Source organism: Tamandua tetradactyla, chromosome 3 (assembly GCF_023851605.1).
Source record: "Tamandua tetradactyla isolate mTamTet1 chromosome 3, mTamTet1.pri, whole genome shotgun sequence".
Classification (NCBI taxonomy): Eukaryota; Metazoa; Chordata; class Mammalia; order Pilosa; family Myrmecophagidae; genus Tamandua; species Tamandua tetradactyla.
In genome coordinates, this window is record NC_135329.1 from 38,662,193 (window position 1) to 38,682,379 (window position 20,187).

General features: G+C 34.0%; 1 protein-coding gene and 1 non-coding gene across 2 annotated transcripts in view; one reads left to right on the plus strand and one right to left on the minus strand.

The window, feature by feature from the left end:
* Window positions 1-20,187, plus strand: part of CSMD1 (CUB and Sushi multiple domains 1) — a 519,811-nt gene that overhangs the window by 454,447 nt on the left and 45,177 nt on the right. Inside the window, 2 exon segments of the mRNA XM_077151716.1 lie at window positions 16,533-16,721; window positions 19,617-19,790. Of these exon segments, the coding sequence (XP_077007831.1) occupies window positions 16,533-16,721; window positions 19,617-19,790 (363 nt within the window).
* LOC143678535 (U6 spliceosomal RNA) lies at window positions 8,174-8,275 on the minus strand. Its single transcript, XR_013173329.1, has one exon. It is a non-coding gene; the product is annotated as a U6 spliceosomal RNA (small nuclear RNA).

Genomic DNA, 20,187 nt, shown 5'->3' on the forward strand with positions numbered 1-20,187 from the left:
TATTCTGATATGTTCAGAATCTATCATAATTTAACCTCTTGGACTGTTTAAGTTTGCAAGATACAGCTATACAATAATGTTTAACCAGTATAGATTAGTGATTAATAAAATAAAATAGATTTGAAATTTGACAGATCTAGCTTTAAATTTGTTTGAAGAGAGCAGGACTAAATGTAGAGCTGCATTGAAGGCCAGGTCTGATTTCAAAGTCATACTTTTCCTATTGCCCTAAGCTACTTCCCAAAGGATGTGAATAATTTTTCAGTTATTATGAAAAGTTTTCTAAATTATCTGACCCTGGTATATCGAGAACATCACACACATTATAATTTGCTAGATTTCTTATTTTTTTTAATAACATATTTTTCCCAATGAAAATCCATCATTGGAGACTCCTCAGTTAGTAGCTCCGACATGGAGATGATTTAATTTGCTATCTCCTATCATTATTTATATTTGAGCTCTAAACATTTTTAAATTGCATTTTAATATGTTAAGTAGTCAAAGTAAAACTTGATATTGAATGATTAAAATGTATAATGTGCCTCATAGATTATTCTGCTCGGGATAAAATGCCACCAGTCCTTTTTCTCCCCCCTTTTAAGGCTCACCTCTATTAAATAAGTGTGTATGTTTTTTACTTAAACTTTCTATTTTGAGGTATTTGTAGATTCATATGAAGTTGTTAGAAATAATACAGTAAGATCACCGTTCATTTAGCCATTTGCCCATTGAAGGACATCTGGATTGTTTCCTGTTTCTCGCTGTTATGAATGACACTGCTATGAGAATTTGTGAATAGATTTTTATATGACCATAACTTTTCATTTCTCTGGGGAAAAAAAGCCCAAGAGTACAATTGCTGGGTCATATGGTAGTTGAATGCTTTATTTTATAAGAAACTGCCAAACTGTGCTTCAGAGTGACCATGTCATTTCACACTCCCGCCAGCAATGTATGAGTGATTCCTTTTCTCCAAACTCTCTCCAGCATTTGCTGCTGTCACTGTGTTTTTTCATTTTAGTCATTTTGATGACTGCGTAGTGATAACTCATTGTGGTGTTAATTTGCGTTTTCGTGATGGCTAAAATGCTGAACAGTTCATGTGCTTATTTGCTATCTGTGTATCCTTGGTGAAATGTCTATGTCTTTTGTCCATTTCCTAAGTTATGCTTTAGGTTGTTGTTTTAACTCTAGTTTGAGAGTTCTTTTTTTACATTTTATATACGAGACTTTTTCAGGTATGTGTATGGCAAATATTGTCTCCTAATCTCTTTCTTGTCTTTTCATCCTCTCAAAGGGGTCTCTCAAAGAGCAAAAGTTCTAAAAGGACCAATTTTTCCTTTTATGGATCATACTTTTGATATCAAATATAGTTATTCTTTGCCTAACATTAAATCTTGATAACATGTTCCCATGTTTTTCCCTAAAAGTTTTATATTTTTGCATTTTACCTTTAAGTTTATAATTCATTTAGTGTTGATTATTGCACACAGTGTGAAATTTAGGTTGTGGTTCTTTTTTTTTTTTTTTTTTGCTAATGAATGTTTATATTAGTCAGGGTTCTCTAGAGAAGCAACTGACAGGTGATATCTGTAAATATTGTGAGATTTTTATAAGAATTATCTTATGCCACTCTGAGGATGGTCAACTCCAAATTCCATAGGGCAGATCACAAGCTGGGAACACCAGTGAAAGTTTGATGAATTCCCCAGGACAAGCTGGCTGGCTAAAATAGAGAAGGAAATTCTCTCTTCTGACTCCTGAAATAATCATGTCTACTTTTAAAGCCTTCAACTGATTGGATGAGATTTCTCTGGTTGTTGAAGGCAATCTCCTCAGTTGATTCTAGATATAATCAGTCATAGACGTGATCAGCCATTTTCTGATCATTTAAGTCCAGGAAATGTCCTCACAGTAACAATCAGGCCAGTGCTTGATTAAACTATTAGACACTAAAACCTGGCCAAGTTGACACATGAACTTAACTATCACAAAGCTCAATTGCTCAAGCACCGTTTATTGGAAAGGCTACCCTTTCTAAATGGGAAAATAAATTTTCTGTTCTGAATATAATTCAAGATGCTTAAAATTGTCATTAATGGGATATTAGTTTAAAATAATTTAAAGGAAATAATGTCAGTAATTGCTCTTGTATATTTCACTACATTGATGAAAAGGTGAAAATAAAACTTGAATCCAAAAGGAGACTGTAATGGATATTCTAAAACTAGACATTTATTTTAATCAGCTGACCCTATGAAAGCCTTGTTCTGTGTTTGTATGTGATTTAATCACTTGCTATATAAAAATGTACTATTGATGAGTTTACCTTATGAATTTTTCACATGATAATTATTTTTCAGGAACATTTATGCCAGAAAGCATGTATTTTCCACTCAGCACTTCTGGCTTTACCACACGGGCAACAAATGCAACAGAAAATTTCTGTTTGTGCAGGGAAGAATTAAACTATTGCAAGAAAACGCCATTCTGAAAAGAATTCTCATCCCTCTGTCTCATCCTTTGGTCTTTCTGAATATTTATTCAGAATATTTATTCAGAAAGACTGAGACGCTACCTTAGTCTTGGCACTGCATATATACTTACAGAATGACTCCAAATGACTATCTGTGGTTAATAAATATATATTAGATCAAGTAATGCCATCTCATTTTGTTTTACACATGTTATTTTCTAGAGCAAAAGTGACAATACCTTAGTAAGTTTTGTCTGCCTTTTTCCATGAAATGAAGTAGCTCTGTTGATGCCAATGTTTGAGGCTTAAAGACCAGGCTAAATAGAGCTGAATTCTTCATAACATACTCAGTCCACGGCATTAAAACTCCACACACACTCATCTTTAAAAGGCATTTAAAAACCTTTCTTTTTTTATTTTAAAATAAAGAATTAGATCTATGCAATCCAAAGAGACCACTGAGTGCTGCATTCAAATTTTTAAAAATTCAGTTTCTTTCTTGCTTTTAGTGATAAAAAGATACATCCCTCTCTTAAAAGAATTGAAAGCTGACTTCTTAAAAAAATATTTGATAGGCATTTGGGACACCCTTAGACTTCAGCCTGTCATTGCCGTCTGCCTCAGTGCTATTATCTAAGTGTGTCATTCTTGAAAGGAAAATATTTTGTAAATAGAAATATAAAAACTCATGCCTGGGGATGATGATCAGAAAGCATTCCTGACTATTGAACTTGACATACTATTGGTAATTAAAGAATTGAGGGATATGATTTTACCCTGTCCAAGAGGAAACTCTCAGATAAACAATACAAACCAATTTATTATTTCACTAAAAGTGTTGCCACTTTAAAAGGATTTCACTGATTAGAAGTGGCCTCTCTCAGAAGTTCTTAGTTTTAAGATACATTTGTAAAAGTTCATGTAAATATATAAACAGAGAAGCAGTTCTAAAGGTTAGAAGAACCCTGATTGGAATGCAGAAGCACTGTATTTAAGTCCCACAAAGTCCCAACAAAGTCCATTAAGTTTCTTACTTCAGTTTCATCAGTGATATATTTGGACTAAACGACGCAGATTCATAAAGAGTGTGTGTATGTGCTTCTCTTAATGAAATAATTTAAAGGCACATGAATGCAAGATAAACACTGAAAGAATGCTGATATGCACATATACCACACAATGGGCAAAAAGATTGTTTCTTCTATGAAATATCAAAATTCATTATATTCATTGAATATATGAAACAGAACTATTGTTACTCTAATGTGTATATTTTACAAGCTCCCTTGAGAATGAAGTGTAAAAGCATATTTTTCAAGCTTCTGTATCTGACAGTAAAGTAGGAAATAGCTTCAGGTTTTTGTTTGTGTAACATTTTACCTAAATGAAGCTTCCCTTGGCGCTTGTGTTCATTGCTTCTTTTTAATATGTGGAACATATTAAAAAGAGTGCCATTTTCCCTCTGTGTATTTTTATGAGCACTGAAATCCTCAGATGGGAAATGAAGCATAGGATCAAATGCTACTTATTTATATAAACACATGTTTACTTTTCTTCAATACCCTCTTTTTTCATCACATTTTAATACTCTAATGGCTTATGCTTGTTTGTATCTTTGCTCTTTTTAAAGGGGATGTATTTGTTCATCTGCTTACAATTTATACCTTTCACAAAACTGTTAGGCATTGGGAAATGGAAATTTTGAACCATGGGTGCTGTAAAAGTCTTAAATTTCAAGATTTTTGAAAAAGAAATGCTGTCATATTCTGTGAGATTGTGTAAAAGTTCTAGATGAGGCCATATCTGTGTTCAGGGAATGATTCTGGTTTCTTTTTTGTGTGCTATAAACTTTCCTATATTTTGTTATTTAAATTTCACTCACTGATTGCATTTCAAGGAAAAGCCCCATCTCATGCATTTCTTTTGTTTTTGGTTTTGCTTTTTAATTTTATTTTTTTATTGTATTTTATTGTTGTCACATGCACTTTTATTCAAAGAAGTACATTTAGTATGTTTTAATTCTGCCATGTTAGAGAAGTTTTAAATAATTTATAGAAGCTAATAATTTTAAATTCATCAGGGTACCGTATGTATTAAGAATTAATCCAGTTTTTTTAGTTTTAAGTGGCAAAATCCTGTGTGCCTCTATGTAGTGAAAGTAAGCAAATATCCTTAATGCTGGACTTTAGAAATAAGTAACCCACTGAAGATTAAGAAATTAGGAAAATCATTTCCCTTTAAATGGACTATGAAATATGAGATTTGTTGTTAGAAGGAGTAAGCAAGGTTGATGTCAATTAGTTTATTGAATGCAGCAGTCCAATCACTGATATTAACATAGCACATGGAAAACAAACTACAACAGAAGATACATTGTCAGCATAAAATTTTGAGACGGATATCAACTGTATGTACTTCTACAACTCCTAAGGTAAGGCCTCTGATCAATGGATATGATTAATACATGGAGAGTTTAAAAAACATCCGATTTATAAAAAACAACAACAACAAAAAATCTCGTTTATGCAATAACTTGCATAGCCCTGGACAGTACATCAGAGGTCAATACTTATTGAACAAATAAATTGACATTATAGTTCCTTTTGTGCCTTTTCCACACCAGAAAAAATCATGCAATTAAGATTGAGGACACCTAAGCTTCTTTGTCCTCATTCTCCAAAAGAGCATGCTCCCAATTATGAGACTGATGAGCGGAATGAAGTATGTCAGGGAGATGTAAATGTTTTTTGTTCAAAAGCTCCTGTTGCTCTCTTCACAATGTGGGGAGTCTGGTCTGCTTGAAAATTAACAAGTTGTTCTTAGAACATATGTTATTATCCTGCGGTTTGGTTAAGGGTCTAATGTGCAAGGCCAAAGTATTAGAAAAGGGTGAACTGATCAGGGTGGCATCTTTTGAAAAGCTAGAATTTCTAAATGACATCTCAACCAGGACACTTTGGCATACACTAAGTATTTACTAAGCACTGTGCTAAACACAACTGAAATAGTCACTAAGTTAGCCACTAACACACATTTAGCTGTACATTCATTTCTTAAAGGAAGAAAATGACATGTGCATGTCTGAGAAACAGAGGGTGTATACGATGATGAAAAGAGTAATTGTTAGTGTCAACTTTTGCTCATGCAGCTGTAAGGATTTAGGAAAAGGTAAAAAAGCTTCAAGCAAACTGTTTTATTCACCCTGTAGGACATAAAAATAGCACAAATGAAAGAATGGTTAAAAATGAATGCCCACAGGGCTGTGAAATGGTGACTCAGTGGCAGAATTCTCGCCTGCCATGCTAGAGACCTGGTTTCAATTCCCAGAGCCTGCCCATGCCAAAAAACAAAAAGAATGCCCACAAATTTCAGGCCCAATTTATCTACAGAAGGAGATAATTATTCCTTGGATACCTCTGGTGAACAAGAAAGAACTTTATCTGTTCCACCAAGCACTTCTATTCAATTTTAATTTAGTGTTTATTAAGCACCTACTGCATTCCAGAGGGTATACTAGATACCATAGATACAGGGATAGGATAAAATAATTTATATCCTTACATAGATAACAATCCAGGGGACAAAGGAGGAGTTAGCTAGTTAAGCTGGGAGAATTTCATCCGCTGCTGCGAAAACACTAGTAAATTTAACTTGTAGTATATTCTTGCTGAATATGAAATGAAGTCAAAATAGTGGAATTTTCATCCTCAAAAGCTTTCTTGTATTTATAGCCCATGTTCCTCTAACTTACTACAAGTAAAAAGAGAAGAAATTAAATACATATAATTTATTAATCATTTTCACTGCTTTAGATACTGTGCTAGCTCTTTAACATAAGTTTTGCATGGTATTAAAATGCATTGATATATTTTCATCTCTTCTTACTTTCTCTGCCTTTCTAGGAAAATAGGAAAGTACTTAATTTTAATGGTTGTTAATTCAAATATATCTGATGAAAGGAATAGGTACTAAAAATGTTGCCATTAAAGTGTCAGTCAGATTAAAAATCACTAAATCATCTCCAAGGTGCCTGTATTGTATGTTATTTTATACTGTTTTGTTTGTTTTATTTATGGGCTAAGGGATGCAATCTAATACACAATATGTAAATTATGCATGTAAATGCATATTATTTTATTAAAATAGAAAAAGCACGATTTAAAATGGCAGGCTCACAAAAATGATAAAATTGAGAAGCTTTTTGAAAAATGACAGAAATCTCCAAAACTTGAAGTTAGCGAAAATAGCTGCACTATTAAAATTTCAGAGGGTTATTGCAATATAACCTGATTCTTCTCTTATGTGATTCCTACAACAATTTCACAGAGGTTATGGGATGTTGTATCTCATGTACGTGTGCAGTTGTGTGTGCATTCTTTCCTTCAATTCCCAATACTATTTCTGAGGATCTACTCTGGTAAAGTAATAGAGTTGTCATCTCTTGCAGTCTTTTGGCATATAAGAGCAACTCTGTGAAGAATTCCTGAACTGAACTCCAAGTAAATCTGTGCCAAAGTGAGACTAAATTAGGCTTAGATTTCTACAAAGTGGCTCAAAATGTCTATCTCTATTCTGAATTTGCCTCTTTCCTTACAGAGTCAACCCTTAAAAGGAAAAAATTTCTATTTAAGTCTGCAAAGTTTGTGAGAAATCAGAGAGTTCAGATCCAGGAAACGAGTGATAATTCTTTTTTACTAACCTAAAACGTTCCCTTTGCAAACAACAAAAGGAAATAAAAGATGGTATTCTTAGTTTTAGTCATAATATCTTTTTGGAAGAAATAAATTTTTGGTTGTAGATTTTGTAAAAATGAATGAAAATGAGCATCGTCACAATTATTTAATAATCAGATTATACAAATTGTCCTGCAAGCCTATGTTTCTACATAGGAGCTTTCTCTGAATCTTCATCTCCTAAATTCCAAAATATGTGTCCAATACAGATGAAGTTCAGTCATCTCAATGAGAAAAAATGAGGTATACCAGCCTGACAAAGTTTTAGGGTAAGTCATTCAATTGTTTCTTTCCTTCATCTAACAACTTTGGTATTACCTGCAAACAGGAGGGTTGCTTTTTTTTTTTCCTTTCTTATATGGAGTTTTGGTAGGGTAGGGTGGCTACATTCAGAATTATGAAATAACTTTCCATATGTCAATACATGCATGAACAAGAAGAAAATTTTAGAAATGCAGTGTTAATGAATGTTCTGCTAAGATTGGAAAGGAATTTAAAAGACCAACAAACAAAATTCACTGAAGAACCAATATGTATGCAAACACATTTATGCCTTTAAGAAAAGTTATGTATAATCACATATTACACGTTTTTTTTTTTTTTAATACTAATGTAAGCTCATGTAAGAGCCAATTACCTCTTTGGAGTTTTATTTAATATGACTCTTTAGGGGGTCTTATGATAAGCAATAGCCATTGCATTTGCTGTTGAATGCTGGAGACATAGCGAGTAAATGGAAATAGACTTGCTTAATAGCAGGAAGCCGGCTTCACAGAATACTGGACCTGGAAACTTCCTGAAGTTGCTATTAAATAGTCTGTTTGAGGTATGTGTTGTATGGTGCCGAAGGGGAGTGATCAACAAAAGTATCACTACTATGATTAGGAAAAGGCCTAATGATAGTATTTGCCTCTTGTTTTTTTTTTTTTTTTTTTTTTGGTGTTTGTGGTGGTTGTTTGTTTTAAATATGGAGCACGTTATGGATTTGCATATCATCCTTATGCAAGGGCCGTGCTGATATTCTCTGAATCGTTACAATAGCAAAATGTAAAATTGCTATGTTATAACACTATATATATTGCCATGTATTGCAGGGACGTGCACACGTCTGGTTTTGTTTTAATTAGAGACCACATTTTCATTTATCATAATGCATGGTAGGTTCATTATAGAGGAATTTACAAATGATGACTAGAGTAGAACGATTTATTAAATATCTTCCAAATAGTAGTGAGTATATTGTTTACGTGACTATTATCAAGCACTTAATCTTTTCTAACCTGTAATTTCATACAACCACATCTCAGGAAGAGTTTAGCATGTGAAAAATTATTCTATAAAATTAACATCTCTTTAGTTGAAATCCAGTACTTCCTTCATGGAGGTGAGTTATATACCTGCAGCTGCCAAGCAAGTCCCTAAGTATAGACTGTTTATTGTTTTGCCAGCAAAATGTGATAGAAAAATATATTCAAAGCTTGGAAATCGTACAGTGATGAGAGATTATTAAGAATTAGTTATTTCTAACTTTATTTCTAACTTTGCCTTGTAGTTTAGTTCAGAGCAGTTAAGGGAAAAAAGTACTGGAAAGATATTGTAAAGTGAAAGTTTTAATATCACTGTATAAATTATTATGTGTCATTTCCTTTTTTATTTCTCCATATAATTTTCCTTCAAAGATAGTCTGTTTGGTAAGAAATCAATTGGGGATAAGCATTGATATCTGCACAAGATTTAGAGGGAATTTGTTGAGTACAGAAAACGTGTGTTTTGGAATCGGACAGATTGGAATAGGAGGTCCACTTTACCACATACTAGCCACAGGATCTTATAGTCAAATGATTAACTTCACTGGAAGAACATTAGTTTTCTTATATAAATAGTCAAGGAAATAGTACTTCTCTCATAAGTGTTGGTGAGTTCTAAGTAAGCTAATGTGTATGAAATGCTTGACAAAGTGCCTGGCACATGTTAGGTAATCTTGGATTTCTCCTCATTCCCCTCTGGAATTTATTTTTTCATGGGGAAATCTAGTATTCTGTAATCAAAACAATCAATTAAAATGTTATGTTTTCATCACACATAAATGTGCTAACTATGGCTAAAATTTATTTTGTTGTCTTTCTTTATCAATTACTGATAAAAGATGAAAATATGTAGTCTTATGTATTTGAAAAATAGTCATAAATTGACATAGCCTTTTTTTCCCTCCGTGATCAGTAATCCTGTTCCTTTTATCTTGCATTACTCAATAAGTATATAAATTTAAAAATGTTTATTGTGTGCAGCAAGCTAAGTATTGCATAGTTATTTTTATCTTCAATTATCTTACAAATTTTCTGTAATTCATTCTATTGAGAATTAAAAAAAAAAAATGTTGCTCAGAACTGTAATCAATTATGAGTGCATTTTAAATGCTAGTAAACTAATTCTTATCCCAGGCTCCCCTCAACCCCCTCAAATACTTTGAGTTGGCTTTTCTCTGAAGAATTTTCTCTGAAGAATTTTCTTGTTTGTGTCAGGTTTTAATGAGCAGTAAAAGAAAACAAGAAAGAAACAGGAGTATACACCAAAACAAAATTTAAAGACATGTTTTAAACAAAAAAATAAATTAAAAAAATTCACGCAAATATGGAAACAGCTTTTTTTTCCTTTTCTGTTTTCTATCTTAAAGCACAGAGACCACACAAAGTGAAGTTCAGTCGTCGTCAGAGCCATCCTTAGCATTTTTTGCTTTTTTGAGCAGACTAAATCAAGAGGACCAGAACTTATTTCCCATGTTGCCTTTGACAACTATCATTGATCGAATGTAATCTCTTACTGCCTTGCTATGACTTCTGACTGAGCCCTTAGGATAAAGGACAGTCAGAAACAATTCTGTGTTCACAATGTATGCCATTCAATTCAGAATTTTTATTAGAACATTTCTCTTTAAACCTTACAAGTTATATGGCATTGCAGATTTCTTAAGAAAAACATTGTCAGGAGAAAAACTCTAAAGAATAAGATTTATATATTTGCCAATTCAGTTTGTGAATTCAGTATGTATTTGCCAATTCTGTGACGTTGAATATAACATATTGTAATAAAAATGGAAACAATATAGCATAGCAATTTTGCATTTCAGTCTTATGCGTCAATTAAGCATGAAAGGTGCTATTCTATTTTCTGTGTTCCTGAACTAGGAAGATGCTAGTAATATAGGCCTGATGGAGGAACACGATCCTTTTTGAGAATTGGATAAAGTTTTTAATATGGCATATTTCCAATCTACCTCTAGAACTAAGGTTTCTATTCTCTATGAGTTCTCTGTGTAATTTAGGCACAATCGGTTTTGTATAGATTAAAGTCAAAGACCATCTTAAAACAATAGTCTCTCTGCCAAAATTTTAAGTGCAAATCTAGCTGGTCAGAAGAGTTCACAGATGTTCTGATTTCCTGGCTGCAAAAGCAAATGGCATGCAGTCGGTTGGCTTCAACAGCGATATTTTATTGGCTCATGGTTTTGAGGCTAGAAGTCCAAAATCAAGTCATCATCAAGGCAGTTCTTTCTCCCAGAAGATCATGTTGTTCTGGGCTGGCTGCTGGCAGCTCTTGGTCCTTAGTTTTTCTGTCACGTGGCAGTGCACAAGGCTGCATCTTTTCCACATCCTGTCAACTCCCAACTTCTGGCTCTTCTTCAGGTTTTCTCTCCATATACAGTTTTCCCTGTAAGGGCTCCATTAATAAAATTAAGGCCCAGCCCTATTCATTTGGGGCACATCTTAACTGAAGTAACTTCTTCAAAATGTTCTATTTACAAGGGTCCACACCCACAGGAATGGGTTAAATTTAACAACCTGTTTTTCTGGGGTTCAGAACTCCCAGCCACCACAATAGTTAACTTAAAATTCAAACTTAAGGAGCCCGATCGCATAAAATAATTTCAAGGTATTCTGAAAGGGGCTAGGTTAAAATATTTATAAATGTGTTTACGTTTAAAAGACAGATCAAATCTAAAATCAACCATAATCAATTACTTTGACAAATCTAAGCTCAATTGTAATATAAACAATCAGGTAGTTTATTATATTTAGAATGAATTGTTAATATAAACAATTGACTCTTTTACTATAACCATAATTGTTCAGTCTCTGTTGCTTTACACTGAATATTGAACTTGTTAGGATAAAACTTCTTAATCAAATTAACTTCTAAGAATCTCTGAGACCTTCTGCCTGTTCCTTCCTCCTTGGTCTTCAGTCTGACAAAAATAAAGAAAAATTTTGAGTTATTAATTTCAACTGGGTATTTTTTAATTCAAATTGAACATTCCCTCCATCATCCCATCCCCCTTTCTACCACATGCTTTTTGCTCCCATCAATTCTTTTTAAGAGTCTGTAATAGTAAAAGAATGGTGGTTTTGGACGTGTTTCTTACCTTTCAGGTGAATTTGATTAGGCATAGTTGGGGACTGAAAAAGATGATCTCTCAATATTCTTCCAAAATAAGGAAAATTAGTTGCTTCTTATCCTCAGAATATCACTCATAGATATTTGAAAATATACATGTATTTTTTTCAAGTTTTTTTTCCCTCTGTAATTGTTGGTAATTGTGATGGTTGGGTTTAGGTGTCAACTTGGCCAGATGATGGTGCCTAGTGGTCTGGTCAGGGAAGCACTGGTCTAATATATACTGCAAGGATATTTCATGGCTGGGGATAAACCAGAAGATTGGTTTATTAAATCAGTCAGTTGATAGCATCCGTGACTGATCACATCTATGACCAACCAAGGCAGTGTGTTCTACAAACAAGATAATCCAATCAGTTGGATTTTAGCCATTCAGTTGAAGACTTCTAAGGGAGAAGAGAGAACTTTCACTGCTTCTTCAGCCAGAGGGCCTCTCTAGTGAAGTTCATCTAGACCCTTCATCGGAGTTGCTAGCCTCGCAGACTGCCATATGCATTTTGGACTCTTGCATTCCTGCTGTTGTGTGAGACACCCTTATAAATCTCATATTTATAGATAACTCCTGTTGGTTCTGTTTCTCTAGAGAACTCTGACTAATACAGTAATCAGTTTGCTCAGAAAACATGAATTACCAATTCATATTAACTTTGATGCACCTCTGCTAAAAACTACTTGTTTTTTTTTTCAAATTTGACACAAAGATTCACCCATTGTATTCAGATTTTAAAGTTTAAATTTGACAATTCCTATTTTTGTTCATTTAAAGAAATAATTATATTAAAATTAAAGAATGAATATCATCTCTATGGTTTACCTTTCAAAACAGCAATGCATTTGGCCCAAGCATATTTTCTCCAGAAATAATCTGGTAGATGAGACAGATTCATCATTATACTTAGAGAAAACACAAAAATCATTATATTGTAGGTAGTGGTGACCCCTTAGATTAGGAAGTCCTTTGGATTCTATTTTTCATGTTCAATGTCTTACCAAATATTGGATATACAAGGTAAAATTTGATGCTTCTTCTATAATTATCTCAGAGGCCCTTAAAGCAAAATCTTATTGCTTTTTCTTTATCATTAATTAATAAGACTTAATGAATGAATGAAGTAAAAATTACATAAGGAAAGACATATTGTCCTAGTGGAAAAATTCATTGTGAGAAAGCTGGAATGAAATAAATAATGACTTTGCAGAGCTGTGATAAGAGTCATACTGCCCAAAGAACCACAAGCCAGAACACAAACGTCCATGCTATTAGTTAATATGCTCAACTCTCTCTTGTTTTATAGACTGTTATTGCCCTTTACCTGATAGTCAAACAATGTAGATGAAAGGAGAGTGGTGAAATGTCTAGATTTGAACATCTGGAGAAGGAACCTTGGATTGAAATCTGTTGTTTTCCCCTATAATTAGGGAGATTTTCATGAAAACATGGATATTGATTTGGGTTTTGAATGGAAATGAGGATGTGAGGCAGATTTGCTTTCAGTATATGATAGAGGAATAGGGAGAGCAGAAAACATTAGGGCAGGTTAATGAGAAAATGTGAATGGCAAGGCAACAAAGTTGGTTTCCATGGAACAGCAGTCAGTTTGTGTGCTTTGCTAAATCCTATAGTTTGACAAATAACAAAGGAGAACTAATCAGTCACTGAAATTGACAATAAAGTAAATAAAGCAGCTTAAATAACCAGGAATGATGCCAATGTGCCACAAAAATAGTCTTTTAATGTTTCATTAATTAGTTTATCTAAACACTGAAAGTGAATACAGCAATAATTAGATAAAAATAAAAACTTGTAGCTAGCTCGAACTTTTGAAGAGAGTAATTTATTTTAAATGTAAGGCATGGGAGATAGTATATTCCTATCTATATCTGTTAACTTTCTTATCTTTAAATAAATCTTGTCTATCCTTATCTTCTCTCAGAGTAAGGAGTGTATGTAGAGTAAAAAGAAGGTTAATGGATAACTTATAAACGATTATTGAGAACTAGATTTTCTAGCAGGCAGTCTTCTAGAAAAATGAATTCATTTGGAATTCATGTTCACAAGAAATATTTATGGATTTTGATAAATATGTTATACTAGACAGATAGCCAGGAGCCTTAAGGAGTTCATAGTTGATAAAATTTAGTTCGATTTTAGGTTTTAATAGAAGTAAAATATTAACATAAAGTGCTGGCCTACACACTGAGCCTGTTATCAGTTTCTCTCTGATGCATCACCCTGTGCTTTACAGAGTCATAAACCAAATTTGAAAGGTAGTTTTAGGAGTTTTTGACATGGTCTGACATGTGTTCATTCACACCATTAACTTCGCTGGTCATTTCATAGCCACAAAATGGTTTAAGTTATTTGACTCATCATTATACTCTGTGCAGTGGCAGCTAAATCTGTCAGTCATGCAAGCCTCACCTCCCTAGATCCCTAGAAATGAACAAAATAGGAAAAAGAACACAGACTGTAAAGCTTTGTGTCTGTATTGATCTGGCGTTAACTAGTCTGGCAGGTAACCTGCTCTCCATATGGCAAAACATACCCCATTTACAAGAATGACATGAAATATTTCTTTCTCATGTCCAAATAAATCAAATTATTCCTGCCATAATTTTTTCCCAGAAGATAGGAACTGGCTGTCCTAATGGAGCCTCAGAAATAAATAGGAAGGAATATAAATAGATGTTCTTTCTGACTGCATTTCTGTGTAGGACTAAAATACATCCTAAGATTAAAGTATCTGTATGCTACTTAGAATTTAAGTATCAATTCAGTTTTCCTAATTGGAGCTCATGGAGTCTTCACTGACGTCAAGTACTTTTTGCTGCCCAATATTTTAATAGTAGTGACCTAAGTAAATGAGTGGGTGGTTCTTGGGACTTAGCATTTAATACACCTTTGAAATCATCTGAATGCAGTCTAAGATGAAGAATGCCAGTGATTAGGGCATTAGTCTCTTCTATGTATCTTTTACCATTGATGAGGGGCTTTTAACAAAAATTCTAGTCCATAATTTGAGTCACTGGGTATGCAACCCACATATTTTACATCCATGTCCTCCAGCCATGGCTTGATTCAGAGAGCATTCCATTTCTCAGCCTGTAAGGAGAAGGATCCAGTTAGACTCATTGTTACTAAAACAATAACTGCTCCTCTAACAATGAACCCTGTGTTTTTTGTTTGTTTGTTTTATTTTGCTTTTTTCTTTTACTCACCAGCCCAACTTTTCTCCTGACCTTCAAACTCATATTGGCAATTGGATTGTATATTTCCCTTTCTCACCACCAGTTAGTCCATATTAAGGAAAGCTAGACCAAACAAATGAAAGTCAGCTTTGCATATGCTGAGTCTTAAGGACCATTTGGTATCTATTGGACATCCTGGTAGAGGTGTCCAATGATGTCTCAATGCTTTGCATACCTGTTAACTAAGTGACTTTCTCTACTCTAACAGAAAAATGTTTAATATTGTTGTTAGGACTGTCTCCTAGGATGTTCGAACAAAAAACACAGACATGAACAAAAATTTTCCTTAGCATTTGGATCAAGGAATCACCTTGCTTCTTATTAGGGTATAGCATGGGAGAACTAGTTCTATTTCCAGGCCTTGGCATGCAACACCTAGTGCTAAAATGGGCCGATGCAGTTATTTTCCAGTTTATTTAAATAATTAATCTTGATTTGATTTTCTCTTAGTGCATAATTCCTGCTGTTTCAGAGGTTTTGTTTAAATTTTGTTATGATTGCAGTGTACAACGGAGTCATAAAATACCTGCCAGCATGCCACAAACACCGTAAACATACTTTTTTTCTTGGACCCCAAAGAACTAGATCTTTTCTTCTGTAAACCTGGGGTTACTTTAAAAATCATAGAATATTATCCTTTAGCACCACAAAGGACTTTTGAAATCTTCCATTCAAACCCTGCACCTTCCTTTTTATTACAAAAAATAAATCATAGACATTGATTGGGTTAAGGGATTTGTCTTCCAACTTCAGGACCCATGGCTTCCAGTGACTGATGGAGAATTAGTTGCACAACCTTTTCTGAGCCAGAGATATCTGGAGAGAGTACAGCTCCTATAGCCACCTATTCATTCACTGCTGTGGTGGGTCAAAGCATGAGATAATCAGGGGATCTTTCTTTTCCCCTACACCTGGAAGAATCACATTGCTAATACCCTCGCAAATGCCAGCAGGCATTCAGGCTAATAGAGTGCCATTCAGATTAACCAGAGCATGTCCTACAAGCCACTGTGGATGATCTCACCGTGGGGATATTTGTAAAGAGGCTTGCTTGGCTTACATTTCTATTAAGTTTGGATGGCATAATCGTCATTGTTATTTGCATTAAATGTGTAACAGAAATTGCTTTAGATAAATATTGAAGCATTAATGCTTGTCGGACTCAGGAGAAAAGTAATTGAATATTACGCCACATTCTGTCCTAGAGTGTTACAGTTGAGTAAAAATAAGTAAACCAGGCAAACTTCGCCCAGTTCTGTTTTTCCATTTTTATAACATAAAAATTTATCCAGGAAACAATATCTTAGCAAAGGAAATTATTTTAAAACTGTACATTGAAGAAACATGTTATTAGAAAATAGTTAAAGGAAATTAGCCTCGTGTTGTTAAAATTGCTACGGTAGTCAATATATTCATAAACTTTATATTTTTGGAGTATGATGGCCCAAAGCAATAAGTAAAATTTATTAAGGGAATATAACTTCATGATAAAACTTGACTGTCAGTGTTTTACATTTTTGAACTTTCTGAAATGGTGGGGAATTTGCTTTTTTTATGAAACATTTTGTTTGTAATTTATAGCTGTATTTAAGTGATGTATAAAATGTCTTATTTTCTAGTGGTAAACTGTTCAGATCCAGGCTTTGTGGAAAATGCCATTCGTCATGGGCAACAGAATTTCCCTGAGAGTTTTGAATATGGAATCAGTGTCATGTATCACTGCAAAAAGGGATTTTACCTGTTGGGCTCTTCTGCCTTGACTTGTATGGCAAATGGCTTGTGGGATCGCTCTTTACCCAAGTGTTTGGGTAAGTGTGGATTATTTTGCATCCTTGTGCCGCCACCCCCAAGAAAAATACTTTGTCATGTATTTAAAAAGTTATTTTTTTTAAAATTCTCTTTTCCCCTCCCCTCATAAATTGTATTATTTCTTATGATATCTTTAGACAAATTGGTCAGAAACCAAAATTTCCAACTCAAATTAATTTAAAGGGGAACAAGAAGATACACACTGAAATGCTTTCATATCTAGCCCTGAAGAGAAGTGATCTTGTGTGAGCACCGCTTGGACTTAGTCCTGCTTTTTTCTCAACTTATTACAGCTTGTCTACCTGTTTTAACCTAGCAGATAGGTTTCCTATACACAGTGGAAATGTGGCTACTGCTGACCTTGACATCATACATTTCTCAGTTTCACTCTGTCTGGTCCCAAGTTCAGAAGTATTGGCAACAAAGCTCTGATAGGCCCAGCTCAGATGGAGTTTCCATCTGTGCCCAGTAGAAATAGCCTCACTCTCTTTGACTTGAACAAATGGATTGTCCTTTGGCTCAATGAGAATCATCTTTATAAAATACAGTCTGAAAATTTAGTAAAAAAGGGTTACACTCTGGCTTTTTAAAGCTTGCCACATATAGCAACCATCAAAATCAAGAACTTCTTATTACTCATTTTGGTGCATAAAGAAATTGGAAAATGACAATTACATTATGAATTGAATTCAGCAAAAAGCAACAATTACAAACAAAAATATTGAAATTTTGTTACTTTTTTTTTTTTTTCACATGAGCAGGCATCAGGAAACGAATCTGGGTCTCCAGCATGGCAGGCAAGAATTCTGCCACTGAGCCACTGTCTCACCACCCAAAAATCTTGAAATTCAAATCTTGAAATCATTGTTAAATACATTTTCAGAATCGATTGATACTGAAAATTTTTTTCTGCATGTGAGTTGCCCTTATAACCCCTGCAGATTGACATTGAAAATTGTCTCAAATTTGAACTATGGCAATACAATTAATTTCCATGGAGAAAGAGAATGATGACTTTCATAAACAAATGTTCAGCCCTATGTGACCAAAAATTCATCCGTAAATATATTATTCTTTTCATCAAATTAGGCCTGAATTCTGGTCTTCCATGCCTTCACACATAGCAATTTTTCTGAAAAATCAGTTTCCTCCACCCCAGAACATTCCTCCTAAGTCTTCCCTGCGCTTGTGTGAGTTTTCCATTGGTTTTATAATGATGCTAATGTGTTTCAAATCTCTAGGAACTGGGTTTTAACTGACTCTCATTTTCCTAGGTGACTGATTCCCACCACTTGTTGTCATTAACAATTGAAAGGACCATGGATGTGGGAATAGAAAGATCTCAGGGGAGCATTTTGTTTTTACATTCTCTATGCCAGCTAAACTTCATCTCTATTTTGTTGTTGTTGTTGTATTGTTTCACTGATTTTTTTCCCCTTTTATTTCACCTGGAAATGGCCATTTGCCAACCATCTCACTGATTCAAGTCTAATTGGCTTCACTTTTAGGACTGTTTCTAGTTACAATCTGGTTCTACAAAATAGGAAGAAGGTCAATTAAAACACAGAGGGCTGATATGTCTCAAGGGATGAGTAATACCTTTCAGCCTTTTAAATCTATCTCCCTGGTTGATAACATTTTTGGGTTGCTAGTGACCAAATGCAGTTACTGTGGGGATGCAACACAGGGACCTTTGCGTCATTAGTTGGTAGCCTCAGTCAGGTTGGCTGTTTGCATGCATCACAAAAATATATTCATTGCAAAACTTTAATTTGGGACTTTATGGAAAGGAAGAGATACATCTTCACTCTCTTATATCAATCTAGATTCCAGAGTTTGTCATTTTGAGGGATAATTTCTGAACAGAGTATGGGCCTAATTTGGTATAATTTGCATAAATTAATTGGATATACTATGAAATAACTTGAAGCACAATTTCATCAGCAATTGATTATTTACTTTACTTAAATATTTTAGACTACCTTCTATTCAAAGAAAAATTGTTAAAATGGTCTTCCTAGATATATGAACTGTAAGAATACACAGGTTTGTTAGGTGTTTTTACCCAAGGAAAGTTAAGATTGTAATATTTACTAAAAAAAATGATGGAAATAATTTTGTGTGTTTGCTTAGTTTTTTTACAATTGATGAAAGCAGGTCTTTACAATTGTCCTATTAAATTATAGTCCTTGATTTAACTTAGGACTTGCTGTTTATATTAGGCAGTTCAGTGGATTTTTAAAAACTTATTATTCTAGAATCATATATACAACTAACATTTCCTCTTTAAACCATATTCAAATATATAATTCAGTGTGGTCAATTATGCTCATGATATTGTGCTACCACTCTCGTCATCCATTCCTAAAGCATTTCCATAGTCTAAAACAGAAGATCTGTAGAATTAAGTCTTAAATCCCTATTCTCTACTCCACCCTATCCCCTGATAACATAGATCCTCAATTCTAACTCTTTGAGTTTGAAATAGTTTTCATGGATCCATAAATTACTTTCTCAAATTTTCTATAAAACTGCTCATTTGGGATATAATTAGGTATAGATAGAGAAAAATTTTAGATGGTATGGCCCTCCCTTTGAAAGCCTAAAAGTAAATTTCTACCTTAAGTACAGCTACCTTAATATAAGATCCAAAAAAAAAAAAACTTCATTGACAGATATTTTCCTTGTTTTTAGCAATATGCAAGTATTGGCAGTGGTTGGCAACTGTCTAGAAATTGGTATTTCTCTTCCAAACAGAACCATGGGCATGTACTAGCATATTTAGGTATTTTTAATTAGCGAATGACTCTGTATGTGTATCCATGTTGAGACTTATCAATGCAAGGCAGTTTAATAGGAATGAGGTTCTCATTTTTATATATTTTTTCCTTAAGTTATATCGTGCGGGCATCCAGGAGTTCCTGCCAACACTGTCCTCACTGGAGAGCTGTTTACCTATGGGGCCGTAGTTCATTACTCATGCCAAGGCAGCCGGAGTCTTATTGGCAACAGTACCAGAGTTTGCCAAGAAGATTGTCACTGGAGTGGAACGTTACCCCACTGCACAGGTAGAGGAACTACACAGCTATTCAACATATTCTATAGTTATACATTTATTTGAAATTGTTATTACTCCATTTCCAGCCAATCTATGTCAATATTATAAATCCTCTTCTTATTCTTCCTCCTTCTCCTCCTCCTTCTCCTCCTCCTCCTCCTCCTCCTCCTTCTTCTTCATCAACGTCCAACACCTATGACTTTACGTTTTCTCCATTAGGAAACTTTGGGCACTTCCCTTCATGCGCTTACCCCAAAGCTTGCTTACCTTGACTTTGGTTTGTCTCTATATGCTCTCTATTCCTTTACTGTGCTTTCTCCCAGTTCTGCCGCGTTATTTCTGTCTCAATAAAGAAAGAATTGCATTTATCATCTTTGAAAAATATATTAATCTTAATTCTTCCAAAA